This window comes from Anabrus simplex, chromosome 12, assembly GCF_040414725.1.
Source record: "Anabrus simplex isolate iqAnaSimp1 chromosome 12, ASM4041472v1, whole genome shotgun sequence".
Lineage (NCBI taxonomy): Eukaryota > Metazoa > Arthropoda > Insecta > Orthoptera > Tettigoniidae > Anabrus > Anabrus simplex.
Genome location: NC_090276.1, coordinates 25,607,665 through 25,623,235, shown reverse-complemented (window position 1 = coordinate 25,623,235; position 15,571 = coordinate 25,607,665). Strand labels below are relative to the sequence as shown.

The window sequence follows — 15,571 nt, the reverse complement described above, 5'->3', positions numbered from 1 at the left end:
CACGGAAAACGTGATTTATGACGCCCGGGCAGGGTACGAGACGATCCGAGCGCTCGCTTTGTTTGTAAAAGAAGAGAAGTATTATCTGTCGTACCTGTGGAAGGCTTTGGTTTTACACACTCGAAAGTGGAGGCTGTGCACTGTGAAACGAGTTACAATATGTCGAAAATCGTAGTCGGGTACTTTCCATTATGAAGAAATCATGGCTTCTGTTGGATAGAATTCGGACCATATTTGTTTTTTTTTAGATTGTAACTCTGTTAGCAGGTCTTGGTAGGCGCATCTGTAGTCTTGTATCCTCTATATAAAAGGATTTCCTGACTCATTTATAAGTTTGTCTGGTGGCGGCGTATCTCGACAAACACAAAATATTTTTCAGTAAAGTTGTCTTTGTTCTTTCAATTACTTTTAGGTCGTTCTTGTTGAGATGGAGTAGAATGAGTTATATCCCATAAGTAGAAGTGGGATTTATTATGTTGAAGAAGATCTCCATACCCGTGTCAATTGACAGAGTTCGTAGCATTTAAATGTATCTCATGGCAATTCCTGCTGCTTTTGCCCTCTTTATTTCGTGAAGGTGCTTCCGGACGTCTGCCGGAAAAAAATTGTAAATATGAAGAAGCGCTGGTGAAGTTGCAGGTCCTTAATTGCAGTATAAAACATTGTTTTCGCAATGTAAATTACATAACTAATTTTCCAAGTTTCCAGCTCCCTTTACATTATTCATAAGAACATGTATGTTCCGAAATAATTCAGGAGGACAAACGAAGTTTTAAGGCTCTTATAGTAATTGTCTGCCACTTATTACACAACAATATTGTCCTGTCGGGCGAGTGGTCAGATGGTTGAGGCTGTGGCCTTTTTGCGCAAACTTGGCAGGTTCGATCCTGGCTCAATCCCCTAGTAGTTACAGGTGCTCAATTACGTCAGCCTCATATGAGTAGATTTACTGGCACGTGAAAGCATTGCTGCGGGACGTCGGCGTCTCCGAAAACAGTACAATTAGTCAACGAGACGTAAAGACAACAACGTTGTTATATATTGTCTAATTGTGTTATTACTGCGACACTGTAGGTGGTTTGTTTTGAAGTTTTATGACCAATGTCTGCCTGTTAGGTCACCAGCACAGAGGCTGGTTGGATCCTCAGATAGCACCACCAAAGGCCATGCAGTTATAGGGAAACCGCAAAAACCAATGGCAGCACCAAAATGAGGCGTGCTGGACAAGATGAGGAGTGAGGTAGTTTGCCATTGTTTTCCTCACTGGACCAGAAGGTGCTACTGCAGCACGATTGATCCTATGAGCAACACCTGTCATAACACTCAGACACTAGTTGTGCTCCAAATGTCGTTACTCAGCACCACCCATACCCCAGCAACTTCCATATTGTCACAGCCATGGATGAGACTGGGACTTCAGTGGAAGCTACACTTTGCTCTGGCTTTTGCCAAGAGACGGATACAAAAATACTGCATCCGTCAAGAAATGGTATAGACATGGAAATATTGAGTTTCTGAACATACATTTTCTAGGATGTCCTTGGGGCTCCTTTCAAGTGATTTTGGCTGCAGATGGAGAAACTTGATTGATTGATTGATTGATTGATTGATTGATTGATTGATTGATTGATTGATTGATTGATTGATTGATTGATTGATTGATTGATTGATTGATTGATTGATTGATTGATTGATTGATTGATTGATTGATTGATTGATTGATTGATTGATTGATTGATTGATTGATTGATTGATTGATTGATTGATTGATTGATTGATTGATTGATTGATTGATTGATTGATTGATTGATTGATTGATTGATTGAACACCTCATTTAGAGTGTGTTTCCAGTGCATAGGACGCAAGCCAGGGTAGCTTGATATGTGGACAGGAAAAGATCCAAAGGAAAGCTGCACGATTTGTTCTGAGTGATTTACGACAAAATAGTTGTGTTACGAACATGTTGCAAACTTGAGGTTGGGAAGACTTGAGAGTAAGGAGACTAGCAGCTCTGATAAGCGGTATGTACCGTGATGTCGGCGCAGAGATGGCGTGGAATGACTTTAGTAGGTGAATAATAGAATATGGAGCTTTCATAGGTAGGGAATACCTTAATATGAAGATAAATTTGAAATTCAAGAGGACAAATTGGGGCAAATACTTTCTACGAAGATGAATTAGCGATTGAAATATTTTTTTGTTGGGAGATATTAACACATTTCTATATTCTTTGAAATCATTTAAGAAAATACCATGTTAACAATTGGTAGGGCATTTGCCAACTAAGCGATAGCGCTAAATGTAGATCAGTAATGACCAATTGACTGAAAAATGTCATTACGTTACCCTTTGATCCTGATCACTTTATTTCCCCTGATAGAGTTTAGCACGGTCATTAATACTGGACTGGATTTTTCGTACATTCTCTATATTTTGCCATTTCCAATTCACTCTACACCGGATGGCGTAGACCAGTGTGATAAAAACCACATTAATCCAGATATTAAAATATGGATGAGAAATAAACATAACCTCTTTTTTATAAGATGTTTCCGTTTTTAAACATATCAAGTACCGAATAATTTATTTTTATAAATCGAAACATCGGTCTTCTCAATCCCAGTTCTAACTAAAATGATTAAATCGCATTCTCGATGTGACTCCATTTCAATGAACAGAAATATTATTTTTTACAAAGGAAATGATAATAAAGATCATCATCATCATCATCATCATCATCATCATCATCATCATCATCATCATCAGTTTACCCTCCAGGGTCGGCTCTTCCCTCGGACACAGCGAGGGATCCCACCTCTACCGCCTCAAGGGCAGTGTCCTGGAGCTTCAGACTCTTGGTCGCGGATACAACTGGGGAGAATGACCAGTACCTCGCCCAGGCGGCCTCACCTGCTATGCTGAACAGGGGCCTTGTGAAGGGATGGGAAGATTGGAAGGGATAGGCAAGGAAGAGGAAAGGAAGCGGCCGTGGACTTATGTTAGGTACCATCCCGGCATTCGCCTGGAGGAGAAGTTGGAAACTACGGAAAACCACTTCCAGGATGGCTGAGGTGGGAATCGAACCCACCTCTACTCAGTTGACCTTCCGAGGCTGAGTGGACCCCGTTCCAGCCCTCATACCACTTTTCAAATTTCGTTGCAGAGCCGGTAATCGAACCCGGGCCTTCGGGGGTGACAGCTAATCACGCTAACCACTACACCACAGAGGCGGACGATAATAAAGATACAGGTCTCATTTTCACTACACAGCTACGATTGTCCTAGCATTATACTACTCTACAGGAAGAGAGAGCACGTTCGTGGAATCAAACAGAAGTGGGGGTAGAGAGTTTTGAATTTGAAACAATTTGCTATTGAATTATGTTCGGAATCAAACATTTATCACAGCTTATACACAAAAATACTAAGAACATTTTAGGAAAGGATGCCAATACAACTTATATAATCTCTATATTAAAAGAATTTACTGCTTAAGTGCGGCCAGTATCCAGTATTCGGGAGATAGTAGGTTCGAATCCCACTATCGGCAGCCCTGAAGATGGTTTTCCGTGGTTTCCCATTTTCACACCAGGCGAATGCTGGGGCTGTACCTTAATGAAGGCCATGGCCGCTTCCTTCCCACTCCTAGCCCTTTCCTCTCACATCGTCGCCATAAGACCTATCTGTGTCGGTGCGACGTAAAGCAACTACCAAAAAAAAAATTACTAAAAATAACTTGGACAGTCCACAGACTAAGTTCGACTCCGAAATATTACAGTTTCATGGACATAATGAAGATATTCTTTCAGCTAATACATGTACTACAGTGTTTAAGGGTGGAATAACAATGTGAAGAATCACTGTTCATAAAACAATTTGACACTTGATCTTGCATAATGAAGTCATATTAAATGGCGAGTTCTGAATAAGATATAGGTAAAGATTTCTTTTTTCCAGCTAGAGGTACGAACAGTGGTAAGAAGAGGTATCGGGACAGTTCGTCTAACTGGTGTACCGTTTACATGATACTGCTATATTGTAGGGGCTGCCTGGCCGAGGCGGGAAAGACGTGTTCGGTTCGCCCGAAAGGAGGTGGATTCGAATCCCCGTCAGGAAGTTGTAAAATTTAAGAAACGAGATTTTCACTTCCGGAGGTGCATAGCGAACAGCAAAAATGAGTACCACGTTAATTCCTGGGGTCAAAGGCGGCGGAGCGTAGAGCTAACCACTCTACCCCAATACGTGCCGAGGTTAACAATGGTGGAAGCCTTTACCTTCCACTCCTCCAAGGGCCTTCATGGCCTGTACGGAGGTGACTTTGCTTTTATTTGCTATGCTTTGCTTTTGGCTATATTGTACTTAGATTCCTACGAGTTTCCTCTAGGAAATATAGGATTACACAATTATTAAATAGGACGTAGAATCAAAGTGGCCCCAATAGAGAACCGTGAGGACGCTAACATCCAGAGACTATTAGAGGATATAATTACTGATATAATGAAATTTAAGATCAATAATTTATAACGTGAGTGAATATTAAAGTACTTACAAAATGGAGGTGGATGGGACCATTGCCCACTCTCGGTGCAAACTACGGTGTTTTCTCCCACTAGTTGGTGTCGTTCATTGCAGGCAAACTGCACAGCAGAGCCTACTTTGTGGTAGCGAGTACCATCCTCCACCAAGCGGCCATTCAATGGGGACATGGGGGGAGGGCACTGCACAGCTGAAACAGAAAGATACCACAACATATAGAATAATTGTATTTGTTTAATTTAATGGATAGAAGATCATAAACCACCTTCAATAAAGATGTTTGAAAATGTCATCATTTTCAAGCCCACTTTGTCGTGTAGTTTAAGTACAGCACCCGTATTAATACGATATATACCAATCGTATTACTGCCCAAAATTCGTGGTCTGATAATAATAATAATAATAATAATAATAATAATAATAATAATAATAATAATAATAATACCTAGTATTAAGGTATAGATTAGATATCATTGAAGTATTATAAAATAGTAACTAGAAAAATTCTGGGTTTAATGAAAAGTGGAGGACTGAGTAAATTATAAGTTATAAGTAAATCTGTCAGAACATAGAAAAATAAGAGAATCAATACGAATAAGAGACTTTTATATTGCGGTATACTTTTAGGGTACATGAAAACAGATTTACGAAACAGAGATTCAAATACCTTTGGAAGAAAAAGTCAACAACAACAACAACAACAACAACAACATGGATTCAAAAGATAAAGAAAGTCTTGGAACGACTTAATATAAGAGAAGACGAAGACCAAAATGGGGGGTAATTTTATAATTAAAACGGTCAATATGGAAGGATTTCAATTCAAAAGAGGAAAGGAAACTATATTAAGCGGTCTGAGGAGAAAAAGAAGAGAAACACAGCGAAAGGATGGATGAGTATTGGAAACAAATAAGAAAAAACATTGAAAGCTGAGGACTTCAAATTGGCACGAGGTCCATAGCGAACGATAACGGGAAGATAATAATAATAATAATAATAATAACAATAATAATAATAATAATAATAATAATAATAATAATAATAATAAAGTCACTCAGAGAAACGGAATCACCGGGCAAGTTGACCATGCGCATAGAGGTGCGCGGCTGTGAGCTTGCATCCGGCAAATCGTGGGTTGGAATGCCACTGTCGGCAGCCCTGAAGATGGTTTTCCGTGGTTTCCCATTTCCACACCAAGCAAATGCTGGGGATTACCTTAATTAAGGCCACGACCGCTTCCTCCCAACTCCTAGGCCTTTCCTACCCCATCGTCGCCATAAGACCTATCTGTGTCGGTGCGACGTAAAGCAACTAGCAAAAAAAGGAAAAGAAACAGAATCGACAAAATCGTAAAAGTACAGAGCAGAATAGAACTAAAGTGGTGTTAAGAGAAATGGAGCCTATCACAGATACTGTACAGAAGAAGAGGATCTTTCTTTTCTGGTCACATTATGAGGACACCTGAAAGCAGATTACCAAGACAAATTTTAGAGAAACTCTGAAATCTGAAGCAACAAGTAGTATGGATTAAAGAAATGACAGAAGATGGAAAAACTAAAAATAACTCTTGATGATAGGCAAAACGAAATAGAAAATTAAAAAATTGAAAAAAATAACAATAATTTTTAAACCAAAAATGAACGAACGACGTACAATGGGCAGGATATTTACAGAAGAGGAACGACAAAAAACGACAGAACGAATGAAAAGTTTCTGGGCAAATCGGAAAGAAATCTTATCGAAGAAAGTGACCAGAAAATGAGAGGCTGTAAAAGGTAAGATTACCAAATACGAACATCGAATAGTAAAAGCACCATCAAACGGAAACGTGCCCTACAGTGTAAATTAACTTATAATACGCACTTTGAAACAGCGCGTGAAAACTCAAGTTATAAATTCCTTTGAGACGAAAATGTTAAAACGTATATCACCGTTAGTATGAAGAGATCAGATATAATATTACGTTGATAAGCCTAGGAATACTACATTTCTCCTAGAGATAGTCTGCCCAAACCATTCAATCACGCAAGTATCCATAGAAAAAAATTGCCACGTACAGGAAACAGCCAACAAATATAATAATTTTGGAAACCTCACTCAATAGCCACCCATCCAATAGTTCCAGGACTCAATACTCACGCTTCCACTTACAGTGAACTTGAACAGGCTGTTTTCCTAAATACCTCCCACATTGTAAGGAATTTTCTAAGGTATGAGTTCTACTCTTATTAAACACTTTCCCATAATGATAATCTAGTTATTTTGTTGTTGTTTTCTCAGTCGAATGTTTATAATGTGACCATTTTGAGTCTAGGAATAGATACATTGAAATCCGTGATATCTACCTTGAGACATCGCCTATACAAATCCCCCTATTTATTAAATTATTGAAAGTATTTTTTTAATTTTATCTGCTTCTCCTGTACATCTGTGTCACTTAAGTTTGTTTTCGTTACATTATAATTAGACATTTTTAAAATCTTTTATTCTAATTTGTAATTATGTTACAGAATTGCTACTGTTCTGCATTCTTTGTGAGTTTGGTAACCTGACAAAAATACTAACATTGACTACTCGCAGATAAATACACGTAGTCACTGACCGACCGGCCTCTGATGACGTAATCTGGAGCAGAGTAGGCTAGCATCTAACCAACCGAATAATTCTCTTGACCCCTTTCAACAACATACTCTGTTTTGTGTGAATTTAAAGTACAGAAGTAGCGCCTAATACATATGCAACACTTCATGCATGAGAGCACACATTCTGTACACAAAGCATGTGTAACTGTAATGGCATCTCTTGCGAACACCCTCTCTCATTTCTTACAAAAGCAACAGCTTTCCGAAAATAAATTATTCAAAACATAAAAAGCCACAAATTGTTTAATTAGGATTCACCATTTATAATTTTAGACATCCAGTCGAGTCCAGGTTACTCGGCCCTAAAACAGTTTTGAACTCCAAACAGTGACCACTTTGTGATGTATAAAGAGAGAAAATTCTAAAAAGATAGCTGCATTTACTATGAAGATGCAGCCTCATAATTAGTTTTTCGAACAATATTTGGACAGTATTTTGAGTTAGTACCTATAATTTACTGACTTTATTGACTATTTTCTTTTTATCAAGACTTCCCTAAAACCACAGCTATCCCCGAATGGAGATGTGAATTTAATTTGTAACTTGCCGTACTGTACAAATGGTGATTTACAATTTACAATCCCTTAGTGAGAGCCTCCGTGGCTCAGGCGGCAGTGCGCCGGCCTCCCACCGCTGGGTTCCGTGGTTCAAATCCCGTTCACTCAATGTGAGATTTGTGCTGGACAAAGCGAAGGCGGGACAGGTTTTTCTCCGGTTACGCCGGTTTTACCTGTCGTAATTCATTCAGCAAACACTCTCCATTATCATTTAATTTCATCTGTCAATCATTAATCATTTGCCCAGAGGAGTGCGACAGGCTTCGGCAGCCGGTACAATTGGTATCCTCCCCGCTAGATGGGGGCTTCATTCATTCCATTCCTGACCCAGTAGAATGACTGGAAATAGGCTGCGGATTTTCATTTAATTCACTTCCCTCAGTGTGCCAACGGCCGTAGCCGTGTTGAAACACCGGATCCCGTGAGATCTCCGAAGTTAAGCAACAGTGGGTGTGGTCAGGAGTTGGATGCGTTGCCACGCGCTGTTGGTGGGGGGGGGGGGTAAGGGAATGGAGGAGCGGAAAGGAACTGGCTACCCTACCGCACGTAAACTCCGGCTCAGGAACACCTCTGCGGAGGTTTGGACCTGCCTTCGGGCAGAATAACCCTTACCTTACTCCCTCAGTGTTGATTTCCTCCAATTTCAACATACTAATTCCAAAACTCCGAAGGAAGTAATTCGTAGATTATCCGAGGACCGGAAGAATGTTATTTAAACTTCATATTATACAAGAAGACCGGCCCCACGGTGTAGGGCTAGCGTGCGTGCCTCTTACTCCTAGGCCCCCGGTTCGATCCCGGCCAGGTCAGGGATATTCAACGGGATCTGAGGGCTAGTTCGAGGTTTACTCAGCCTACGTGATTAGAATTGGGGAGCTACCTTACGGTGATATAACGGCCCCGGTCTAGAAAGCCAAGAATAACGGACGAGAGGATTCGTGGTGCTGACCACATGACCCCTCGTAATCTGCAGGCCTTCAGACCGAGCAGCAGTCGCTTGGTAGGCCAATTCCCTTCAAGGGCTGTAGTGCCATGGGGAGGGCAATCACGGAATATCACCTTCAGGACTGTCGATAGTGGGGTTCGAACCCACAGTCTCCCGAATTGAAGTTCACAGCTGCGCGCCCCTAACCGCAAGACCAACTCAGTCGTTAAAAATACTTGGTATTTAATTTTAGAATAAAGGTGTGTAGGATCATAGCTATCCAATTGTGACAATTATTATTCAACAGGAGAGGGTCTTACAATTTTTAAAAAAACGATGCAATTCCCCTGCAGTTGGTTTTGCAGAAATATTTCCCACGATAAAATGTAGGCTATGTAGAATCTTATTTCAAACCATTCATGTTCTTTTTTGTTTTGTAATTTGTTTTACGTCGCACCGACACAGATAGGTATTATGGCGACGATAGGATAGGTAAGGGATAGGAGTTGAAAGGGAGTGGCCATGGCCTTAATTAAGGGAGCATTCGTTGTACTGACCACACGGCACCTCATAATCTGCAGGCCTTCGGGGTGAACAACGGTTGCTTGGTAGGTCATGGCCCATAGGGTCTATTGCGCCATGTTTTTTCCTCCTACTACAGCATGTTTGGACAAAGCCAGTGAATATCGCGTTCTTCACAACGAGCCAGAAGATAGAAGATAGAAGATAGAAGGAAAACTCGACAATGAGTGCAATGGCTGTAGCTAATTCTTAGACAAATACCGATTACAGTGTATGTGTACTCTAGAAAGGGTTGTCCTCTATAACCTTATTTAACATGTTCCTTAGTAAGGTAAGAGTGTATTCTGCTCGAAGGCAGATCCGACCCTCCGCGGTGGTGTGCCTGAGCCGGTACGGTAGGGTGGCCAGTTCTTCCAGCTCCTCCATTTCAATACCCCCAACTGCAGCGCGTGGCAACCCATCCATATCTTGACCACGACCAATGTTGCTTAACTTCGGAAATCTCACGGGATCCGGTGTTTCAACACGGCTACGGCGTTGGTATATTCTTCGAAAAGGCAATAATTACAATGAAAGGAATGACAACTGAAATTCAAATTAATAGAACACATATTCACTTCATCAGATTTTTCGATGGTGTTACAATAATAATGGCAGAGTCGGAGAAGTAACTAAATAAAATGGTGCAGGTATTAAACCAAGAGAAAACGAAGCTCAAGCTAAATATATATACCAAGAAGACAAAAGCCATGGTTATAGATAACAAGAAAGCTGGAGAAAGGACTCACGTTAGAACAGGCAGATAAAGTTGGAGGAAGTAGCGGAGTTTTTGGAAATTCGGTAGCAACGTTGAAGAAATCAACAGCTATCTCAAAGAAATGTTGAGAAGACTATCACTGGCCAAGAACGTTTCCAGAACGAAAAGAACCTTATTTTGAACAAGCACATCAACGTCAACAATAAGAAGTTAGAAAGTCAGGAGAAACCTCGTCTGGAGGCAACGGAAATGTGGGTTAGGGTAATAATTATCGAAACTAATTGGACTGAAAGGAAGATTAATAAGGTTTTTCTGCAAGAAATAGAAGATGAAAGACAATTACATAACGTAATAGGGAAACGCAAAGGAAAGCTCACCGGACACGCACTTAGGCACGATACCCTTTTACGAAACATTTTCGAAGGCAATATATTAAAAAGAAAAACAAGAGGACGACGATGGAAATCTCATTTTTAAAATACGGCCTGGGAAACGGGGTGGTCTTCCCACTTGGAGATTAAGAGGACTGCTGAGGAAAGGAAACTTTGTTCTATAGTTCTTAATCAGTTCAAAGAAGAAGCGAGACTACAGAAAACAAGTCATAAATTATAAGATTTTACTTGTAATTACATTTGCAATTATTTCATTAAATTCGGATGAATTTCAGGTTTCCAGTCATTCGACTGGGTCAGGAATGGAATGAAGCAAGCCCCATATAGCGGCGAGGATACGATTTGTGCCAGCTGCCGAAGCCTGTCGCAATCTTCGGGGGCAATGATTAATGAATGACAGATAATATGATATTGGCGAGTGTTGTTTGAATGAAATATGACACGGAAAACCGAAGTACCTGGAGAGAAACCTGTCCCGCCTGCGCTTCGTCTAACAAAAATTTCACATGGATTGACTGGGATTTGAACCACGAAACCCAGGGGTGAGAGGCCGGCGCGCTGCCGCCTGAGCCATGGAGACTCTAACTTTTCCTTTGCATGAGGCAATACATTATGTTTTTTCATGGTCCACTTGTGGAAAAAGTTTCTCATACATCGCTAAATTCTAGCTGTAAATAATATTAATTTCATGTGTTTAGTAACTTAAAAATGTTCCAATACATATACATTAAGTTTGTCGTGAAACAGATGTATTGAAATCGTACCATTTTTTCCGGTATTAATTCGATGTGCATGTCTAGTCTTACTTCTGCAGGTTGAACGCGCATGTCACGAAACAGTAAACATAATTTTCCAATTTTTCGAAATCGATAATTGATTTGATAAGAACTAAGTCTCAAGTTTTTCGTGATAAGGGAATATATTTGAAAAATTTGTTCCTACTCAAAATGTAATTTGCGTTTAGGTATTGATTTCGCTGGATTCTAATGTGGCATGATTACTTTCCAATATTAGTATTGTTCTGCTGCCCGCTACGGATTGTCGTTGAGATTTATGATACGAAAGTGTGACGGATGAATGAACATTGGCCTACTTCCGTGCCATGTATTGTAGTTTACGCGATGGTCAAGAACGTCTTATGCTTCGCAAACCAGTAAATGTGCATGCATATTCCGCACCATTACGTTAAAATGGTTAGCACTCGCATCAACTACACATACGGCCGTCCTAAACGGCGAGAAATAAACTTACATACACGCGAGATGAATTCAAAGTGTTCCAGCTTTCATCAAGACCCCTAATGTTTATGCAACTTCACTTCACGAGGAATAGAGCGGGCTGGTATACCCCTAGAACTCAATATTTAAATGAAACCCCGAATCCTGAAAAGTTCATGCGACAGCACTTTTGCAACAAGCATGATATACCGTCATATCCTCAACGTCTGTGCATCAGGGATATTACAATGCATATCCAGGCTGATTCTGGAGTTACTGCTTCTCAATTCACTGACATGATGCTGAAAGCCTGGTGCGGTAATCACTGAGAAAATTACTAACGCTGTGAATACTTCCAACAATCTACTTGAAGGAATGTGCGAATACACCAAGTATATGATCAGATTTCAACTCACGTCTCACTGAAATGAAATTAATACTCTCAGAATTACGGGAGGAACAATAAGTATAAAATATACCAACCGTATCTGGCTGTTACGATCATTTTAACACAGTAGTTAAGAACTTTAAATTAAGGACGCATGCAAATGCATGCCATAACAGTCGTAGCTGGTGAATATGAAAGGGATTTTATTCGAAACGCAGTAGGATATGCTTATAAAGCGATCCAGCTAGCTCCTGCTGTGTTGCATCGTGTTCGTTAAATTTTGTCACTGTAGAAGTAGGACTGAAAGGATATACCTATATATAAATGTATACAGGATGTAAAATTCTGCTGTTCAACGCTCTCTGGTCGTGATAAAGGGAAATAAAGAAAATAACCCTCGAACCTGAAATTTACTTTCCTTTTCAAATTTTAACTTTCATCACTCCCGAAGTTATGCATAATTACCAGCAATTTTTAAACGTTTTTGTGTGTTCGAAATCAATTTTAATTAATGTTTTTCCTTCAGGTAGTTTATTAAATTAATGACTCTAAGTTATTTCAGACATAAGGAAGAACCTAACAGATATAAATTAAAACACATTTTTCTAGAAACATTATTTTTTAAAATCATGTAACTTTTTCTCAGAAACTATCAGAGATTTTAACTAATAATTTTGTACAGATGCACGTATAAGTTCAATAAAGGTTGTAATGGAAGAATATATTGTTAAATTCAATGTGTACCTATGTTACAGCCATGGAAATATCGTTCACAAACGACAAAGAAAGTTAAGAATAGTTTAAATGCTTCGTTTTTGAAAACTATTTTCCTTAAAACAATTTCCTTCCACCCTTTTGTTTATACATACAATGACTAAAGCTGCACTAAATTTTAGATTTAGATTTTCAAGAAAAAAGGTACAAAATATTGTTTTCAAAATTTTGAATTTAAAATATTATAATTGTTTTACATAATAAGTCATAGAACTGAAAATATTTGGTAGGATTCCTCTAAGTATACTGTTTTTAGTTCCCAAGTTTCAGATTTCTGGGGGTAATAATAGCTGAAGAAAAATTTAAATTTCAGTAGTGTAATTTTGCCTACATCTTCCCGCTCATGAATGCTCTGAGAGAACATTTAGCTGTTGTGATGATTCTTTCTCTCGTTATGTTTATAAATATTCAGTCATATCACGCATAATACTTCAATGGCGTAAAGAAAGCCTACTTACTAAAGGGAAATACACACGAGTTATTGTTAACATTTTTGCAGTACTCCAAAAATGTTCACAGTCGACCAAATTAAACAATTCAGAATTGCATGGAAAATATTTTTTACTATTGCTACAGCTTGGTGTTAATCTCCAAAGTAGAAATAAGCGCCTGGGTTAAATAGCTCAGGCGGTACAGTGCTTTCGTTCCGAGTTCAAGTTTGCGAGTTCATTCCCGGCTCAGGTGATCGAATACGCCAACCTCTTCTCCCTATATTTATTGGTATTTTATGGAACTCTTGCGGAACGAATTTCCAGCACCTCAGCGTCTCCGAAAACTATAAATATGATTCTTGGGGTGTAAAACCCAAAACATTATTATTATAAATGGTTGTAACATATCAAACTACCATTCAATAGATCGTATTTGGACCTCATTCGTTAAAAGAACCGGAAGAACTGTAAGATAATTTGAGGTGATTGTGGAAAACATACGATAGTAGGAAGATGTATAACAGGGTCCCTCTGGGTAAATGCCCTGTGCATAATGCAAAAGACGACTTCGCTTGGTTGCCCAGAGCGCAGACCCCCCACTCCTCGATTTGGAGCAATAGCGCTGTCTCTCACTTTCCCCACGCCTGTCTCCCTCTGCCTCACTTGCTCCGAAGCGCTCCAAATCTGAGCTGAATTGAGCCAAGCTTAGCCGAATAGCACAGAGACGAAGCGTTGGACCGAGCCGAGCCGAGCCGAGCCGAGCCGAGCCGGACCGATACACTGTGCACAGGAACTCTGCGCCGCTGTCTGCAGGCGTGAGATTTTGGGCGTTTGAAAGGCCCTGATGTATAATGTGAAAGGAACAGGCATTGTCAAAACAGGTCAAATTAATATCAAATAGGGAGTCGAATATCATATTTGATATCAGTAAGTACCAAATCCCACCGGAGGAAGTGATCAAAACATAGCGTATCCATGCAGCCAATGAAGAGCCTTTTCCGGGACACGTGACCATCATCAGAACAGTTTGTGTAATTTAAACGGCTGTGTTCGATGATTTCATTCAATATTATATAATGTGGTGGAGGTAGTATTGGGGGTTAACTCAGCTAATGGTTTGTGGCATAACATAACATTCAAATAGGCAGAATTCAGATATATTATTAACTTAGTAGCATATTTTAGAATAGTGAGAAAGTAAGCAATAATGTTAAGAAGAAGAACCAATAAGCAGAGTTCGGTAAGCGTGTCAGAAACCCTAAGGATTCAACATTAGTTTGTGAAAACTATCGATAACAATAACAATCAAACAAACCCCAGGGCACTAAAGCCCTTGAGGGACCTTGGCCTACCAAGCGACCGCTGCTCAGCCCGAAGGCCTGCAGAATACGAGGTGTCGTGTGGTCAGCACGACGAATCCTCTCGGCCGTTATTGGCTTTCTACACCGCGACCGCTAGCTCACCGTCAGATAGCTCCTCAATTCTAATCACGTAGGCTGAGTGGACCTCGAACCAGCCCTGAGATCCTGGTAAAAATCCCTCTTCTGGCCGGGAATCGAACCCGGGGCCTCTGGGTAAGAGGCAGGCAGCCTACACCTACACCACGGGGCCGGCAATAAGAACCATAACAATTTATTTTAAATGAATAAATTGGAAACAACAAGGAAGAGGAGCGATATACTAGCATAGCAATAAGAACCTCAATTAAGAATTGAGAGAAGTATAACGTAACAATAACTTGAACTGGCCCAAAAACATTGATTACAATAAAGACATTTGAGACAAAATGAGATTCCCAAAAACATTTACACAATATGAAGCACATAGAAAGTAAGTCCCAACAAATTGTAAGATTTCTTTGCTCACCAAGTGTCTCCAAATAAAAGGATCCTAAGTCCAGGAAAAGTCCAGCTACGACCAGCACGCAGCATGGTGATATTTTGAGCTCTCCGCACACCACACTGTCAAGAATGGACTGGGAAAGGTTTGCAAAGTCTCAGTATATATGGAAGGTTCTGGAGCCATACGAAAACATTGGAGAAAGTCGGAAGAAAATGACGATGACGCGATGAGCAAAGAGACAGAGGCCTGCGACGTTCAGTAATATGACAGGCAGCGGTGTGATATGTTGGCAAAGCAGATCGCAATCGGCTTACGACTTGGTTGCGAAATATACCAGTGACATAGGTGCATATGCGGAGCGGAATTCGACGTTTATGGCCACCATGCTTTAAGTTGCCCTAAGAGTGCTGGTCGATTTTCAAGGCACTGTTCAATTAATGCTATTATCAAAAGAGCTCTTACATCTGTTTCTGTTTTTTACATTCCTGAGATTCTTGAAGCCTAAAATATTAAAAATCGACTGATATACTTTATTACTTCTTATATGATTTATGTTTTAATTTTATTGGAATTGGTATCTGTATTTT

The 15,571-nt window shown here is 39.9% G+C and overlaps 1 protein-coding gene across 1 annotated transcript in view; it reads right to left on the bottom strand.

Annotated features, from left to right (window-relative positions):
* LOC136884113 (locomotion-related protein Hikaru genki) overlaps positions 1-15,571 on the bottom strand; it is a 376,982-nt gene that overhangs the window by 37,416 nt on the left and 323,995 nt on the right. Inside the window, exon 9 of the mRNA XM_067156151.2 lies at positions 4,551-4,727. Within this exon, the coding sequence (XP_067012252.1) occupies positions 4,551-4,727 (177 nt within the window). The remainder of the gene's footprint in view (positions 1-4,550; positions 4,728-15,571) is intronic.